At 33.5% G+C, this 15,943-nt stretch overlaps 1 protein-coding gene across 1 annotated transcript; it reads left to right on the top strand.

Annotated features, from left to right (window-relative positions):
- Positions 1–13,086: 13,086 nt before the first annotated feature.
- Positions 13,087–15,504, top strand: LOC147293991 (uncharacterized). Its single transcript, XM_086231627.1, has 3 exons — positions 13,087–14,196; positions 14,317–14,506; positions 14,598–15,504. Exons 1-3 carry the CDS (start codon positions 13,732–13,734, stop codon positions 15,188–15,190), a joined length of 1,248 nt encoding a protein of 415 aa, XP_086087753.1. The 5' UTR covers positions 13,087–13,731; the 3' UTR covers positions 15,191–15,504.
- The last annotated feature ends 439 nt before the right edge of the window (positions 15,505–15,943 follow it).

The raw sequence follows: 15,943 nt of genomic DNA, 5'->3' as shown, positions 1-15,943 counted from the left end.
GGTCTACAAACTGATAATCTTAATGCTCAATAAAACTTACAGATCCAAGTTATTCATTTTTAACTAGCAACAATGCAAAATTGATTGTATCCCCTGGAAACCTATCAAGTATCAACCCACTATTAGCCAAACAACTTGGGCACTAGTGTCAAATGTGATTAACTTCCTTTTTGTCATGTTTCAAACTAGATTAATTAGTGTAGGATTAAGCTATACATAGCCTATACATTCACCATAACAAAGAGTATAGTAGAGGTACTACATCCCACTGTCTAATCTACTAGTCCAATTGTCCAAATGACTTGTAAATTGTAATGCATTAAAGGAAGGGCATCCCTTGGCACTTCATTTTAATTTCTTGCTTTAAAAGAAAATGAACCTTACTTCGCATTTGAGTTATTGTAGTTTGTTGAAACATACATCAAAAGAGTGAAAAAGATTGACAATCAACTAATTGTGCATGTATTATCACATTTGATAAAATATTAAATGTACCATTTGTATGCATGTAAAACTCATCACGTAAATAGTAAAATTCTCATGTATATTATAAGAGGAAAATAATAGATAACCTACACATACAATTATTGGTTGAATTCTATTCTATAAATATGGCTCTTTGCCTTGATTAAAAAAAAAAAAAAAAAAAAAAAAACATGAAATATGTAGAGCAACCCAACTTGGAGCTTTGAAAACTTTTCCACTAACATTTTGAGACAGCTACAAAATCAATATGTTGAGTAAACTTGATTTGGCCACTTGATTACTATATTTCAGTAAAAGAGGAGACATAATATTTCAATTGGGGAGTGGCTGAGCTAAAAGCAGGGCAATGGGTCAGTGACATAATCACCGTACTTGCTTTCTCCTCAGTGCAAGCCAGAGGGTGGGCTCGATCTATCACACTCCAATTCTTCATAATTCAACGGGCCCACTTTTGATGCCCAATTGCCAACACAATTCAAAAAGTTTTTGGAGTGACTTGAAAGCCCATATATCACCTGCTACCATTGGCATTTGGCAATTTACATGAAGACCTTTCAATTCGATGACTCTGTACCACCAAATATAGCCGTTACCTCACTCTCAAGTCTCAACACCACATAATTTAATTAGAGAATTGCTCCCAAAATTACCATTCATATCTCATTTTGCTCGATCCCCAATTTGGCTTACTTTATCCCTTAAACTCTAAATCTTGTGTCAATTACCCCAATTTGTCAATCTAATTAACTATTTTCGTTTTCTATGTTGATGTAGGGCACACTTGACCGTCAACAAAAGTGACACATACCCCTTCCAAAATTGCAATGTGTATGCCACTTAGCAATCCATACGAAAAAGTAACTAAATTATCGAATTAGAGTAACTTGACGCGTGAGTTAAAGTTTAAGAGATAAAGTAAGTCAAATAAAATTAAGAGATGAGGGAAAAGTGAGGCACATGTGATAACTTGGGGGTACCTTGCTATACTTAACCCCAACATAAATATAAATTTAGATCACACTAAAAATGTTAACAAATAACCCAAAATGATGACTCAAAAGAAAAATGTGAATATGTATGAGTTGTGAATTTATATATTTTAGACTTTTTAAGAGAAATTATATAAATTTATCGAATATATATAATTTGTAAGTGATTGTATGTCCGAAGTTTATTCAAGACTTTGCACCATGAGAGCTGAAATTTAACCTTAGGTCAATTGTTAAATGGTTGGTTAAACAATGTAAATGTTTGTGTATTATAGAAACATATCAAGAAAATATGTGATGCATTTGGTACTTGATGATAATAACTGGTGGGCCCTACTATATCAACCCCACATGGCCCATTTACCTTATCATTCTGGAGTCCTACAACCCATAAGCTAAACATCATCATGCAGCAGTTAATTATGCAATAATTGCAAGTTTGCAACATAGTAACCTAAACCTCATCAACAACAGCAATAATAAACAAATAAAGAAAACAATATCCACTCAGGTACGCTTTTGCCCAAAAAAAAAAAAGGGACCCAGAATAAGAATATAACCCCCAATGGTCCAAACAGATGGGTTCCGGTGTTGGGTGGACAAAGACAAAGCCATCATGTCATCTATAGCTTTCCTTATCAAGCACCTTTATGTCCTCATCAATCATCATCTATCATTTAAAAAAATAAAAATAAAAACTAGAAAAAATTTAATTGTTGAGGCACCAACTTTTTTGTAATTGATAGAAACAAATATATCTCTCTTATTATATAGCTTATGAATTACATGATGCACCTCCCCATCACGAATGATATAATCAAGAGGTGCTGTGCCATCAGATATGTTGACAAAGTCAAGAAACAAACTTATGCTTAGATATCTATGCATCAGTCACTGTTAGATTCCGACCGGCTAAAATTGCAAGAATGTGATTTGTGGAGGTTGAATATGAATATACGATGCTATATATTACAATCATCTATTCACATCTATTCACGATTCACATTCACATGTTAGTTTTAAGTAATCAGTTATTGTGAAAAAAATGAATACATTTATTATATATAAGATTTTGTTTTTGTCATTTGAAATGGGTTAATCCCACATAAGTAAAGATTGAGTTTAATACACCATATAACAAGGCACTAGTACTAGAATCATACATGATAATATGACTGAAAAATATCATCTTTGAGCCCTTAGCAGCACTGTGCCTAGAGAATAAGGGGAGGCAAAGTAAAGCAAAGCATATCATTATGTATGTGGTATATAGAATTGTAAGCTAGCTGAATAAGAAAGATACAGATTTGATAAGTTTAATTGGTAATAGGGGTTTGGTAGGCCAACAGATGTGGTCCTTTGGAGGAAGATAGGCCAATGACACTAATGTAGGACATGTGACATATGCCCTCTATGTAGTACTTTAAGTGGTTACATAGTAGATGGGGCTTTTTTAGTAGGTAGCTTCTGCAAGATGGTCACCAATGTTGGCATTTTAATATGATGACATTGACATCCCTCTATTTACTTATTTAGCCTCCTCTGTTGGGTTGGGTTTGATTAATAATGCATCTGGGTAATTGGGTATTGCATTGATCCAACTTTAATTTAATAGGGAAAAAAAACTAGGATGTAATCTTTGCTTAAATAGTTAAAGGGTCCTTTAGATATATTTTCATTTTCAATACTTTATTTTAGAATAAGTCCAGTAGATAAATAAATGTATGTGAGGTTTTTTTTTCCACGTCAGATAATAGTTTAGGCATAAATTTGTAAATATTTACAAAAGATGTCATTATTTCAATTTAAGCAATATTTAAAGATCCATGATTTGAGGCATTTATTACTCCTAATTTTGAATATTTTTATTGATGAAATTTCATGATTCATGCATCCAATTCAAAAAATATTTGTTACCAATTCACATTAACATATAAATACTTAAATACAAAAAAAGTAAACGCCCAATATACATATAATATACCTATAATATAGATTAAAAAAATGAACACAGTAAGCCTCCACTTTGGGTTAAAAAAAAGAAGATAAATATCAAATAAAAATATAACAAATTCATCACAATACAAATATAGCACTAAGATATATAAATACAAATATCAATACCTTAGACTCAGGTACATAAAACAAATTAAAGAAGAAAAAGAAGAAGATACTTATCATTCAGGTCAAGAAGAAGATACATATTCTTCCAAATCCAATCTTCTTTTGAGGTATATATACCAATGGTTTCATCACCTCTTACTCAGGTAGAAAAATATTGAAGAAAAATAAAATCAACAATCATGGAGAATTTGTCAATTTGGTGTTGAAAAAAATAAGAAGATCAAAGAAAAAATGGAATGAAGAAGAAGAAGATCGAAGATCGAACATTAATGATGAAGAAAAATAAAAGAAAAGGAAGATCAAAGAAGAAGAAAATAAAAGAATAAGAATAAGAATAAGATCGAAGAAACCACAAACACAACCAAAGCAAAATAATATGTTACTTACCTAGAGAACAAGTGATGATGGAATCTTTTTAATAAATACCTTTAAAATCGTACACATGTTATAATCTAAGTAAATTAATAACATTACGTCATTATGTCACGTGGTGTTACGGTTACATACAATAATTTTTTCATAATAATCATATATGTTAATTTGCATTAAAATTCTTCTCAAGATGATGGTTGAATATATATACTGATCGATATACATATCCTCCTCCATCCATTATTGAAAATTGAAGTGGGTTCTCTGGGCTTTAGCCCTCCTTTGTACCGAAAAAAGAAAATTGAAGAGGGTTAGAGGAATGGGTCAAGGTTGAGTTCTATTAATTAGTTAGCAGTGCGTCACACACACGCACTCTCTTGAAAGTCACTTAAAAAGAAACGAAAATCCCAGCTACAATCCAAAACCTTGTACTGTTGTGCATGAAGCACGAGCATGATATCACCAGCACAAGAAATGGAGGATTAGATCAACCTTCAAAGTAATAACATCAGTAGATGTGCCATAAAAAGGGAGTCTCAATGTATTAATTCATTCATTGGTCATGTAAGGGGATCAGAGAGAGTTTAAAAGAAGAATGGCTATATAGCCTATATTTATGAAATGGATTCACTGCTGTTAATTGTTAAATAATTTTTTTTCACGGTTAATTTAATCCCTCATCTAAGAGCATTTTCAGTCATTTTCCTATATTTTCAACAAATGTGAAGATAAATTTGAGGAAAAAGTTAAATTTAGGGAAGAGTTCTTCAATGCTAAAGTTAAAATTTTCCGGCCCAAATTCAAAAAAAATTTAACTAAGTTTGGGAAGCCTCATCCAATCAACTTGATTTGGAAAAACTTTCTAAAAAATCTCAATTTTAGAAAAATTTTAAAGAATGGTTTAAGCTGTGTTTTATATCATTTTTCCTCAAATTTGAATTTGGAGAAAGGTTTAAGGAATAGCTAGAGCTATAAGTTTGAGAAAATGCATGTAACGTTTGTTAAGTAAATAAAAAAAGATTTTATATGGTTAGATGAAAATTTAATAACTATGATATGTATCCTATTTAAATAATTATCATTACGTCTATGAACAATACTCATTATATATTTTTTTTTGCTTGACCAAGTAGTTTTTGAGTTTCTTAAATGAAAGTGCATGCATCAATGATTGAAAAGGGTAGACTTGTTATTTAAAGAGCCAAGGTTACTTGCTATGAATCCTGAGCATATTAAATCTAATTAACTTGTGTTGTCCAAAGTTTCAATTTTGGAAAACGTTATTGTACCATTTGCATAATGACTTCAACACAATTTGGTGACTTTACAGTTTAGTATTTAAAATTTATATAAGAAAGATGATTAAATAGAAATTTCAAACCATGTAATTTTAGACATAAATACAAAATCATCAGTATTAAAAAAAAAAAAAAAGCAAGGAATCTGAACTCTTAATTCGAATGCAAATTAATTGATCATATTTCATATCCATTTATTAAGGCACAAAAATCAGAAGGGCATGGTCAAGTGTCACAACCTCTGTGATACTAGATTCTACAAATCCCAGATTTGCCAATATATATGGTAATCTATGTATTTATAGTTATATTAGTAGTTAATTTAGTACTGCATTATTGTAGGGTTGTGCACAGTGAGGACTTGACCTCTCATCTACCAGGATTAGGAACCATAAACACAAGAGGCCCACTTCACAAACACAACTCATTCATAGACCTCCTTCTAACTGTAATGTCCAAATGGATGGAAATTGGAAAGTGACATATGCAACAAAGTTAGTTTATTAGTACTACCATTAATTAATAGTCAGATCATATCCAGCTTTTTCTTCTTTATTTAGCAATTTGCCAAATTGCTTAATGCCAATTTTATCAAATAAAATTTTTCTTAATTTTTGTTTGGTGTTCCTATTGTTTTCCAACTTTTTCTTGTCGTTTATCTCTTTCAATTCTTTCCAAATGAATGAGTAAAACTAATCTCAAACTTAGGTGTGCTTGTACATTTTTTTTTTTCCCCAAAGCTTTCATAAATTTGATTAGGTAATTGAACCTAGCTACTACTACGAATTAAACCTTATACTATGGTTTTCTTATAAATAGGTTTATCTGAATTTTTGATAATTTGATATGATATAGTGGGAAATGCTCTTAACAAATTGAGAATCTAAGACCACAGATTCAATTTAAGTAATGATCAAGACAATTTGATTAAAGAAATGTATGGATGCAACACCTATATATATTGTCTCAGCTTCACCACCTCACCATTTGAGTGAGATGCCCAGTAGATGTAATTAAGTGAATATGTGTCGGATTTTATCACAAAATACATATATTAGTGCTAAGGCTTATTCACACCATTGCCCCCTGTAAGATACACTTTTTTTCACTTTGCCCCCTGAAACTTAAATCCTCTCAGTTTGCCACATGAACTTCACAAAGTTGTTGCAAAAGACCCTATGCCGTTAACTCTGTCAATTTTTCCGTTAAAATAGCTGACATGGCGCCTATATGCGTGTGAGACCCTTTTTTAGTTATGTAAGATCCATGTAGACAAACAAAATTATAAAAAATTGACATGGATCTTATTATTTTTAGTTTAAAAATTATTTTTTTTGTCCACATGGATTTTACATAACTAAAAAAGGGTCTCACTCATGCCATATAGGTGTCACATCAGTTATTTTAACGGAAAAATTGACAGAGTTAACGGCATAGGGTCTTTTGCAATAACTTTGTGAAGTTCAGGTGGCAAACTGAGAGGATTTAAGTTTCAGGGGGCAAAGTGAAAAAAAGTGTATCTTATAGGGGGTAATGGTGTGAATAAGCCTAGTGCTAATGTGCTATATATATAGTGAACCACCCACTTATATATATATTGCTATATTATTTTTTGATATATGTGAGATTCATTTTACCTTCATAACTTCTATGGATCGAGTTACACAATTCAAACAAACATCTACGTTTATTGTTTTTTTTTTTCTAGTCAATTTTCAGTTTTTTAGTTGATATATAGCGTTGTTTGGTGATGATGTTGGTCACTTGAGTTAACAAGTCTTGAAGTGAACAAAAGTTTTAATGACTTTTATATAATGCTTTATTCTAATGCATCAGTGCAAACTTAGCATGTTTCTGATCAAACTGAAAATGAGATACATTGAGGTTGATTTTGATGAACTTGATGTCAATGCACTATTGAAACATCTGTGTTCATGCTGTTGATAAAGGAGAGCAATGATGAGAATAAAATGAAAAACAAAAGTGGATATACACTTATGGAGTCATGTGATGATGGTATTGATCCAGACTTTGATATTTTACTTTGATGTAAGGCTCAATGATCAGATATATCTAATTCGATTTGCATTGAATTATAAAACAATAAAATTAGTTATAATTGAATTAGATAAAAAAAATGGAAATTAATAGACACTCACCAACTACTTATAAGTCTAGTGATATTTTTCTTCACAATAGTAAAGAGATTCCATATTTGAATTAATACTTGCTCACTTGAATTGGAAACTTACATTAGGGTTTATCCTTGCACATGGACCAAAATCCTCCTTTGAAATTATGAAGGTAGGGCCTCCTAATTGTCCTAATGCAATTCTTAAAGTATCTAACCAAGCAAAGAATTTGTTTAAAATCTGCTACTTTTTCTTAAGTCACAAATGAATGTATTAATTAATTAATTGTACATTTAAAGCATTTGAGTCCCCGAAAGTTAATAACAAGCCCATGTTCCCAAAAGCTTTAAAGAGAGAATGATGAGTCTCAAGAAAAGAAATTCAATAATTTCATTGAACATCATTAAAAGAAGTTCACTAATAAAGTGACATCAATAGTCTTGCCTCATTAAAGCCCTAACATACATAGAAATTAAGAAATTAATTAAACCAAGGAATTAGTGATGAAGTGCTAATCCATGAGACATGATTTTGTTTCACTAATTCTTTTAAGGGTTGGCTTTTTCATCATCTAAAGCATAAATAAAAGAAGAAAAAGAGACTCCCAGTGTTTGACAAATGGAAAGTATTTTTAATATATCAAGTTAGGCACTCAGGCCCTCAAATGATGTTTGGACTTTGGGGAAAGGAGATACTGAGGCTCTGGTATTTGAAAACTTTGGCTCAGGTTTACTTGAACAACAATTTAGGTATTTTGCTGGCAAGTTTACAGCTTTGGTAAGAATAATTATGAACAGGAATTCACATTATAGTCTGTGATGCTAATTCCCTAGACCAGACCAGACCAGTTTCTGTTATGCAAACCAAAACGATATTATGACCAGTTTATGGTCATAATGTTAATACATGGGCTTACATTATGACCATCCTAAGTATAGTTCCAATGTCGTCAAAACTCAAAACATGGTATCAAAGGCATTGCTGGGATGCAATGTGGATGTGATCATGAGCTTGCATATATATCTTATAGTATCAACCTGGCAATTAGGCAAGCTATATTAATTAAATTGTACAACACAAAAATTACTAGTTCATCCAATTTAGATAACTTATGTGGCGGGCTATTTGATAGCCCTAATTCATCAAGCAACTAATATTTGCTCGTCTGAAAAAAACCTGCTATGGAACTACCGAGGGGCATCATAATATACTCGCGGGGAAGGAAAAACAAGCAAATATCCTTGATCTGTCCATGATTGAAGCCAATGCCCATCGAAGAAAGAATAATTTTAAACTAGGTTTCAACTAAAGCACCAATAGTAGATTGATCTTCCACCCAAGTATTGTATTGTTTGAATCCTTGATTCTCCTAAGAAGGTTTCTTTTTAATTAATTTGTTACTCGAAATCGTAAAAGTAAAAGTGATAGACGTTATTAATACTATACTCTAAAAGTATAAACTCGTCGTCTACGAATAATTTTTCTATACGATATTCCTCTTGTCTTTCTCTAATTTACGTGGGAGAAAGATCGAAACCTTATATCATCTTCATGTAGGATTTCCTTCTTGTAATAATCCAATGTGGGATTTGATCAGCTTGTACAACATGATAGTCTCTATAATTCTAATTTCAATAAATTTATTTTTGCAATTTGCTAACACCTTTAATGTTGTCTTCTGAATTTACAATTCTGACATATTAGTCCATAATAAACGTGCATTTTTTACTTTGTTTCATTAGGCAAAAAAACCAATGCGGCATAAATATGGAGTCAGGTCACAATGAAGGGTAAGTTTATTCATATATTGATAATTTCTATTGAGAAAATGTAAATTTTAGATTATATTGAAAATGTTCTCAAACTACAATGATAAATTTGTTCAAATTAATTAGAACTATAAATATTTAAAGTATAATTTAGGCTATAGAAAATTATAATCAAGCTTTTATTCATGGCATTCTCATTGCCTCTTTATATTTGAGATCACTGTAAACTTTAATTTATGTACTTAAATTTCATATCATTTGTCAATTGACAATTTATATATGCATATATACAAATGTATGGTTTGACTAGTTTTTCTCTAATACAAAATGAAAGTTACACGCGCCGCTCGTCTAGAATATCAGACACTAACCGACTGATGATCATTAATCGATTGACCATCATCACAAATGGATTATTATAAGATGAGGAATGCTATGCGCGCCCCTTCTTCAATTTACATTTTTCACCGACCTTCTTCTTTATTATTCTAATTCTACAGTGTAAATTTATGATCGGAACCGTTCATTTTTTATATCTAACTATGAAGATCATCTCTGCAAAAAAAAAAAAAAATCAACCAAATTGGAAATCATTTGGTTATGTAACTGTAATCAAATAAACAGACGATTTTGGTAATAATTGAATTCAGTATTTATTTATTTGATAACGATTACATGACTAAACAATTTTCGATTTAGTTAATTTTATTTGCTGAGATGATCTTCAAATAATTATCTAAAAAATAAACAATTTTAATTATAAAAATACACTGTAAAATGAAAATAATAAAAATAAAAATCAATAAATTCCCTTATAAGATATTCAGCATCGGAGAAAAATCCATAGTTTCAAGTGTTGGATGGCTTTTAATATGATGACTTCTCTCTCAGTAAAAAATGTACCCAAAATTGTACACAAAATTATAACTTCGTGTCCTCATTATAAGAGTGATGAGAATTGACCGGACATGCGTACAAGAGAAGAGAGTTATGCCCACTAGCAGTCGGTGTAAATCTGGATTCAACTCTTTTTACTGCTAATAAAGCAGGGCCACTCGTCCATTTGTCCAATTCCTCATCCTCAATTTCCCATTGTTTTCAAACATAGCTCAATCAAATCAACCTAACAGTCCAACTCCTTTAACCATTCATTGGTCACTCACTCTGACCTATACAATGGTAACATTACATAATTACAAATCCATAATGAGTGAAATTCATGTTTGTCTAGGCCAATATAATTAAGTCTCATTAAAGCAATTGTTAGAATTTTAGCTCATTATCATTTTATTTTTTTAAAGATTTTGCATCACTCACGAGTCACGACCATTTCTTTGAGTTGGACTAGTCAAAAAGATTGATTAGTAAACATAAACGGCCAAGATTATGTTTGTAAATAGTTGAAAATATAGCCATTAAAGAATTGCGGATTGATTTACAAAGAGTGGTTGATGGACCAATGGGGGCTAGTGAATTCACATCGGGTAATTTGGATCTCATTTCACTAAAGTTCTACTATTCTGGTGTTGCATATTGTAATTTAAATATATTTTTAGTGGCTAATTATAAGCTAAAAATAATTAGATTTTGCTATGCAACAATGGTTTTTTATATTCAATAAATGATATTGGGATTAGAGAAATTCAAACTTACAATATTGAGTGTAAGGATAAATGTTCTAAACTCAAGAATTATAAGTTTTCACTTTTATGAAAAATCATTAGAGATACCAAAAGAAACATTTTACAGAATAGACATCGATCCTATATCATATGAAAATTGTACCAGATTATACCTGACCTTTTTGGAATATAATACATACTATTTGGAACAAAATGAAAAATAATTAAAATGTAGAAGAAAAACTCAGCTCATTTGCAGATGAATGTTGATGTTTGGAACAATGATCAAATTGCAAATAACTTAACAAATTTTTGGTATATAATAACTTAGGACATTTGTTAAGCTACTTCCTTTGAAATTGTGAAGAAAACCAGAAATCAAGATTTGGAAAGAAACGGTTCAAAAGTATAGTTTGCTCCCCGCAATGGGCACTAATTGATTGTACTAATAACTCGAGTGTCTTTAATCATAAAAAGGAGATTCCTTCAATTGGCTTTTTGTCCTATGCATGAACAAACAAGATAAAGTAACATTTCACAATTTTCACCCCAAAAAAGAAAAGTAACATTTCACAAAAATAACTAATATATTTAATAAAATGATTCATATTTGTCAGTGTTTAAGTATGTACGTCTACATTTTTTATATTTATATATATATATTTTCACATTATTCATACTTAAATGCCACATATTTTGCATACAAAGAACATCACTCAATTAGCACCAAGGTGTTAAATTTCGAAATTTTCGGTGAAATTTTGTCGAAAATTTTGATTTTTTGGGGTGTCGAAATCGAAACCCATATTTGTTAAATTTTTGTGATAATTTCGTCAAAATTATCGAAATCCTCAAAATTTCAGCAAAATTTTCGCGCGGGTGAAAGAGGGGGCAATGGCAGGGGGAGATCGAGGGAGAAAGAGATGGTTTTGGGAGAAAGTGGAGGGGGCGGAGGCAGGGGCAGTAGGGGGAGATCGAGGGAGAAAGAGGTTGGCAGCAGGGGGCGACATGAGGGAGATGTGGGAGAAAGATGTGAGGGTGAGGGTGGGTTGGTGATGGAGATGCAGAGAGAGAGAGGCACAGAGGATGAAGAAGAAGAAAAAAAAAAAAAAGAACTGGAGAGTGGAGACGCACGAGGGGAAAAGAAGGAAAAAAAAAAGGAAAAAAAAATTAAAAGGTTTAGAGTTGATTGATGTTTGGGCCTTTGGGCAATTATAAAGAAAAAAAAATAATTTGGGGTTTCATTTGGCCGTTTTAGAGTTTCGTTTAATTGTTTTTAAATGCTAAACCAATAAAATCTAATATATTTCTATATAAAAAATAATTAAAAATACTATAAAGGACCTAAACTCTAATATTATATACCATATCCTAAACAATATAGAGTATAGATTATAAAATATATAGGGTTTAGTGTATAGATTATAAAGTATAAATAATATACTAATTTCATTTACTCATTCTACTAATTTTATTTAACAGTATTTGTCTCCAGCGCGCATTATATTCATCTTATATCACATGAAATCTAAATATAATTTAATTTTTTCAATGTTTTTTATCAATTTGTAGATAATATGTGAAATAAACATATGGTAAAGTTTAATTCAAAAAATTTTCGTATTTTGATAGCAATTTTTGTTGCTTCCGTTTAATTTTTGTCGAAATTTAAAAATCTTTGAAATTTTCATCGAAATTTCTATCAAAACTTTTATCAAAATTTTCTTGAAACCTGAAATTTGATTAACACTCGACATAATTAATATCATTTTAGGGGACAATTGTCATAAAATGATAAGGAGAAAAACAAAAAAGTGATTTTTAATAAAAAATATTTAAATTGCATTTAGCTCAACTTTGTTGAACCCCAAAAATGGGGTTTGGAATATTAAAGGGTCCAAAATGACATTCTTGTGCAGTTAAATCACGAAATTCCAAACCGACCCAGCTACCCAAAATGCGAAATACGTGTCGCCCAAGCTTGGCCGCACGTGACGCCTCTCAACACCGTCCGAGTGCTCCACACCCTATACTTCCCCCCCTGTTCCCCACCCATCTCTCTCACACGTCCACACGAACGGACACTAATGGAAGGGCAGGTAAGTAATTTCCACCCATCACCATTACACGCCCGCGCGTGCAGGTACAAGTCCAACCCCCTCGCCACGTCAGAAAACTACATTTTCAGGATAATCCCGCCACGTAATATCCATTGTGGCATCCCCAAATCCTAGTCAGCAAACGCCTGGTCCCACGCCTCTCACATCCAGCTTCTCCTATAAAAGCCCAAACCCATCCTACCACTCCTTCACTCTCCGCAAAACCCATACCACACACACAGTAGTAGTCTCAACTCTCAAGCTCTCTCCGTTCCTCAGCTCACCAGTAACCACCACCACCACCACCACCACCACCACCACTGTCATCGCCGGAGAATATCCATCGCCGGAAATGAATATTCGGGCCACCGCACTATTTACATCCATACGCAATGTTCGTATCTCCGATCATCGCCGTCACGTTTTCCACGATAAACACTGATCGGAATCGGTACTCGTTCGCTTAACTGCTCGCCAATTTAATTTTTCATTTTTTCAAGCTTTCGGAGTGGATTGACCTTGTTGTAGTCGAAGTAAAACCGGTGAATCGGTGAAAGTTTGTGTGTTTTTTTGGTATCTGAAGAGGTAGTGAATGTGCATGAAGAAGGCATTGAATTCACAATTGAGTTGCTTCCTATAACTTTTTTGTATAAATTTTCTGAGTGATTTTGTTTTGGTGTAAATGCAAGTCTGTGTTTCTGTGTCTCTGTGGCTTTGATTTCTGAATCCCAAAGTTTAATGAGGCTCTGCAAATGAAGCAGAACTGAGATATATAGGCGCGTCAGTCAAGTCTAGTACAAAGCCCCAAAACCCTTTGAACAAACATTTTGAATTCCCGCTATGCCCTTTCCGATGAAGATCCAACCGATAGACACCGATTCCGAGACGCTTATAGAACCGGCGGTCCGGATCGACTCGGCGTCGAAGCCGCTGGTTTTCAAATCGCGGCTGAGGAGGCTCTTCGACCGGCAGTTCCCGAGCGTGCTTCGAATTTCTTCGGCGGCTGAGAAGCAGCCTAGTAGTGTTGTTGGTGAGCAGCCACCGCAGAATTACAGCAAGGATGGAGGAGGTACGGCCGAGTTCGAGCCGAGCTCAGTTTGCTTGGCGAAAATGGTTCAAAATTTCATTGAAGAAAGCAACGAAAAGCAGCAACCGACCACGGCCAAATGCGGCCGCAACCGCTGCAATTGCTTCCACGGAAACAGCAATGACAGCTCCGACGACGAGTTCGATGTCTTTGGTGCCGGTTTCGGCGATTCCCTCACCTCCGGTTCGTTCGGCGGTGATACCTCCGATATTCTCAAGGTATATAAAAACTTCAGTCTTCGCCTCAATTGCTGAACTTTTTTCTTTTTCATTTTCTCGCCGTTTCCTGGCAACAAAACAGAGCATATATCTGATATGATTGATTGTCATAAAAATCAGAGCTTGGTTCCATGCGTGAGTGTCGCGGAGAGAAACCTCTTAGCCGACACTGCGAAGATCGTCGAAGCGAACAAGAATCTCAAGCAGAAAGACGAATTGAGAAAGATCGTCTCCGACGGCCTCTCCTCTCTTGGCTACGATTCTTCAATATGCAAATCCAAATGGGAAAAATCATCGTCTTTCCCTGCCGGTACGATAAAGCTCCAAACACATTAGAAAAAAATTAAAATTAAAAATTAAAAACTACATGAATTTAGTTTCTGATTTTTGTTTTTAATCAGGTGAGTACGAGTACATCGATGTGATTGTAGAGTGCGATGACAGGTTGCTGATCGACATCGATTTCCGATCGGAATTCGAAGTGGCTCGATCCACTGGGGCCTACAAGGCCGTGCTTCAATCGCTGCCGTACATCTTCGTCGGCAAATCGGACCGTCTAGGCCAGATCGTCTCGATCGTATCGGAGGCTGCCAAACAGAGTCTCAAGAAGAAAGGCATGCACTTCCCGCCGTGGCGCAAAGCCGAGTACATGCGAGCCAAGTGGCTCTCCGCCTCAACCCGAACCACCATCACACTACGTCCCCAAAACGACGTCGCTCCTGCCGTTTCAGAGATTCCGACCGTACTCTCCGATTCTCAGGACGACGACCGCCTCAGCGATTGCGGAGGAGACCTCGAGTTGATATTCGGAGAGGCTGAGAGTCACGCACCGTCGTCGGAGACGGTTAACTCCGTCGAACGGGCCACACCGGCGGGGAAGTCCGTCGAGAAGGCGGCAGTGAATTGGCAGCCGCCGGCGATCAAGCCGAAGAGCGTTGAACGAGGAGCGAGGATCGTGACCGGGTTGGCTTCGCTTCTCAAAGAAAAACCGTGAGAGAAACAAATTTTGGAGAAATTTTTTTTTCTCAATTTTCAATTTTTCCAGGAAAAAAAAAACGAATATAAATATAATATAAGAAAACTATATAAAAATCGGAGTCGGAATAGTTGAGTAGAGTACTATGACATGTACAGGCTTTTTAACTTTTTCCTTTTTTTTTTATTTTGTTTTTTTCCCACTTTCCCTTCCTTTTTTGTTAGCAAGGACAACATTGTAAGAAGCAAGTAAATCTATGGACCACGTACGATCTCTCTATGTAATAAAAAAATAGTTTAGAAATAGAAAAAAAAGAGCTAATATTTCTGAATAATCTATTTATATTTACAGTGCCTGGGAATTGAGGTTGGGGTGAGAATAATTTAATTCAATTAAAAGCTAATTATAAATAAATTAATACAAAAAATGAATAGGGAAATTAGTATTTTTTAATGCACTAAAGTACGTGGTACGTGATATCATCAGATGTTGTGACTAAAATAATATATAATTTTAAAACTAATTGATTGGGAAAAAAAATGTACATTAATTATTATATAATATTAAAATATTTTATTAATTTAAATATAACTTGCTATTTAAGTAATTAATTAATAATTTATTTATGGATTTAAAATTGTGATAAATATTATTTTGGAGGTGGGTTTTTTGAGGCGTTGGTAGTGCAGTGACGGTTTCTTGAAAGGGGAACAAAGGGGGATGAAGCAGCTCTCCCTTTCTTAATTTCTCATCTTTTTAGGGTATATTTTT

The sequence above is a fragment of the Dryas octopetala genome, chromosome 2, assembly GCF_963921425.1.
Source record: "Dryas octopetala chromosome 2, drDryOcto1.1, whole genome shotgun sequence".
Lineage (NCBI taxonomy): Eukaryota > Viridiplantae > Streptophyta > Magnoliopsida > Rosales > Rosaceae > Dryas > Dryas octopetala.
The sequence above is the reverse complement of the archived record's forward strand: the minus strand, read 5'-3'. Positions and strand labels throughout refer to the sequence as shown.

Excerpts from the sequence above, each read along its gene's own strand:
- LOC147293991 (XM_086231627.1), top strand. The coding sequence starts at position 13,732 with ATGCCCTTTCCGATGAAGATCCAACCGATAGACACCGATTCCGAGACG. Across the intron at positions 14,197-14,316 it reads ATACCTCCGATATTCTCAAG|AGCTTGGTTCCATGCGTGAG; the intron begins GTATATAAAAAC and ends CATAAAAATCAG. Across the intron at positions 14,507-14,597 it reads ATCATCGTCTTTCCCTGCCG|GTGAGTACGAGTACATCGAT; the intron begins GTACGATAAAGC and ends GTTTTTAATCAG.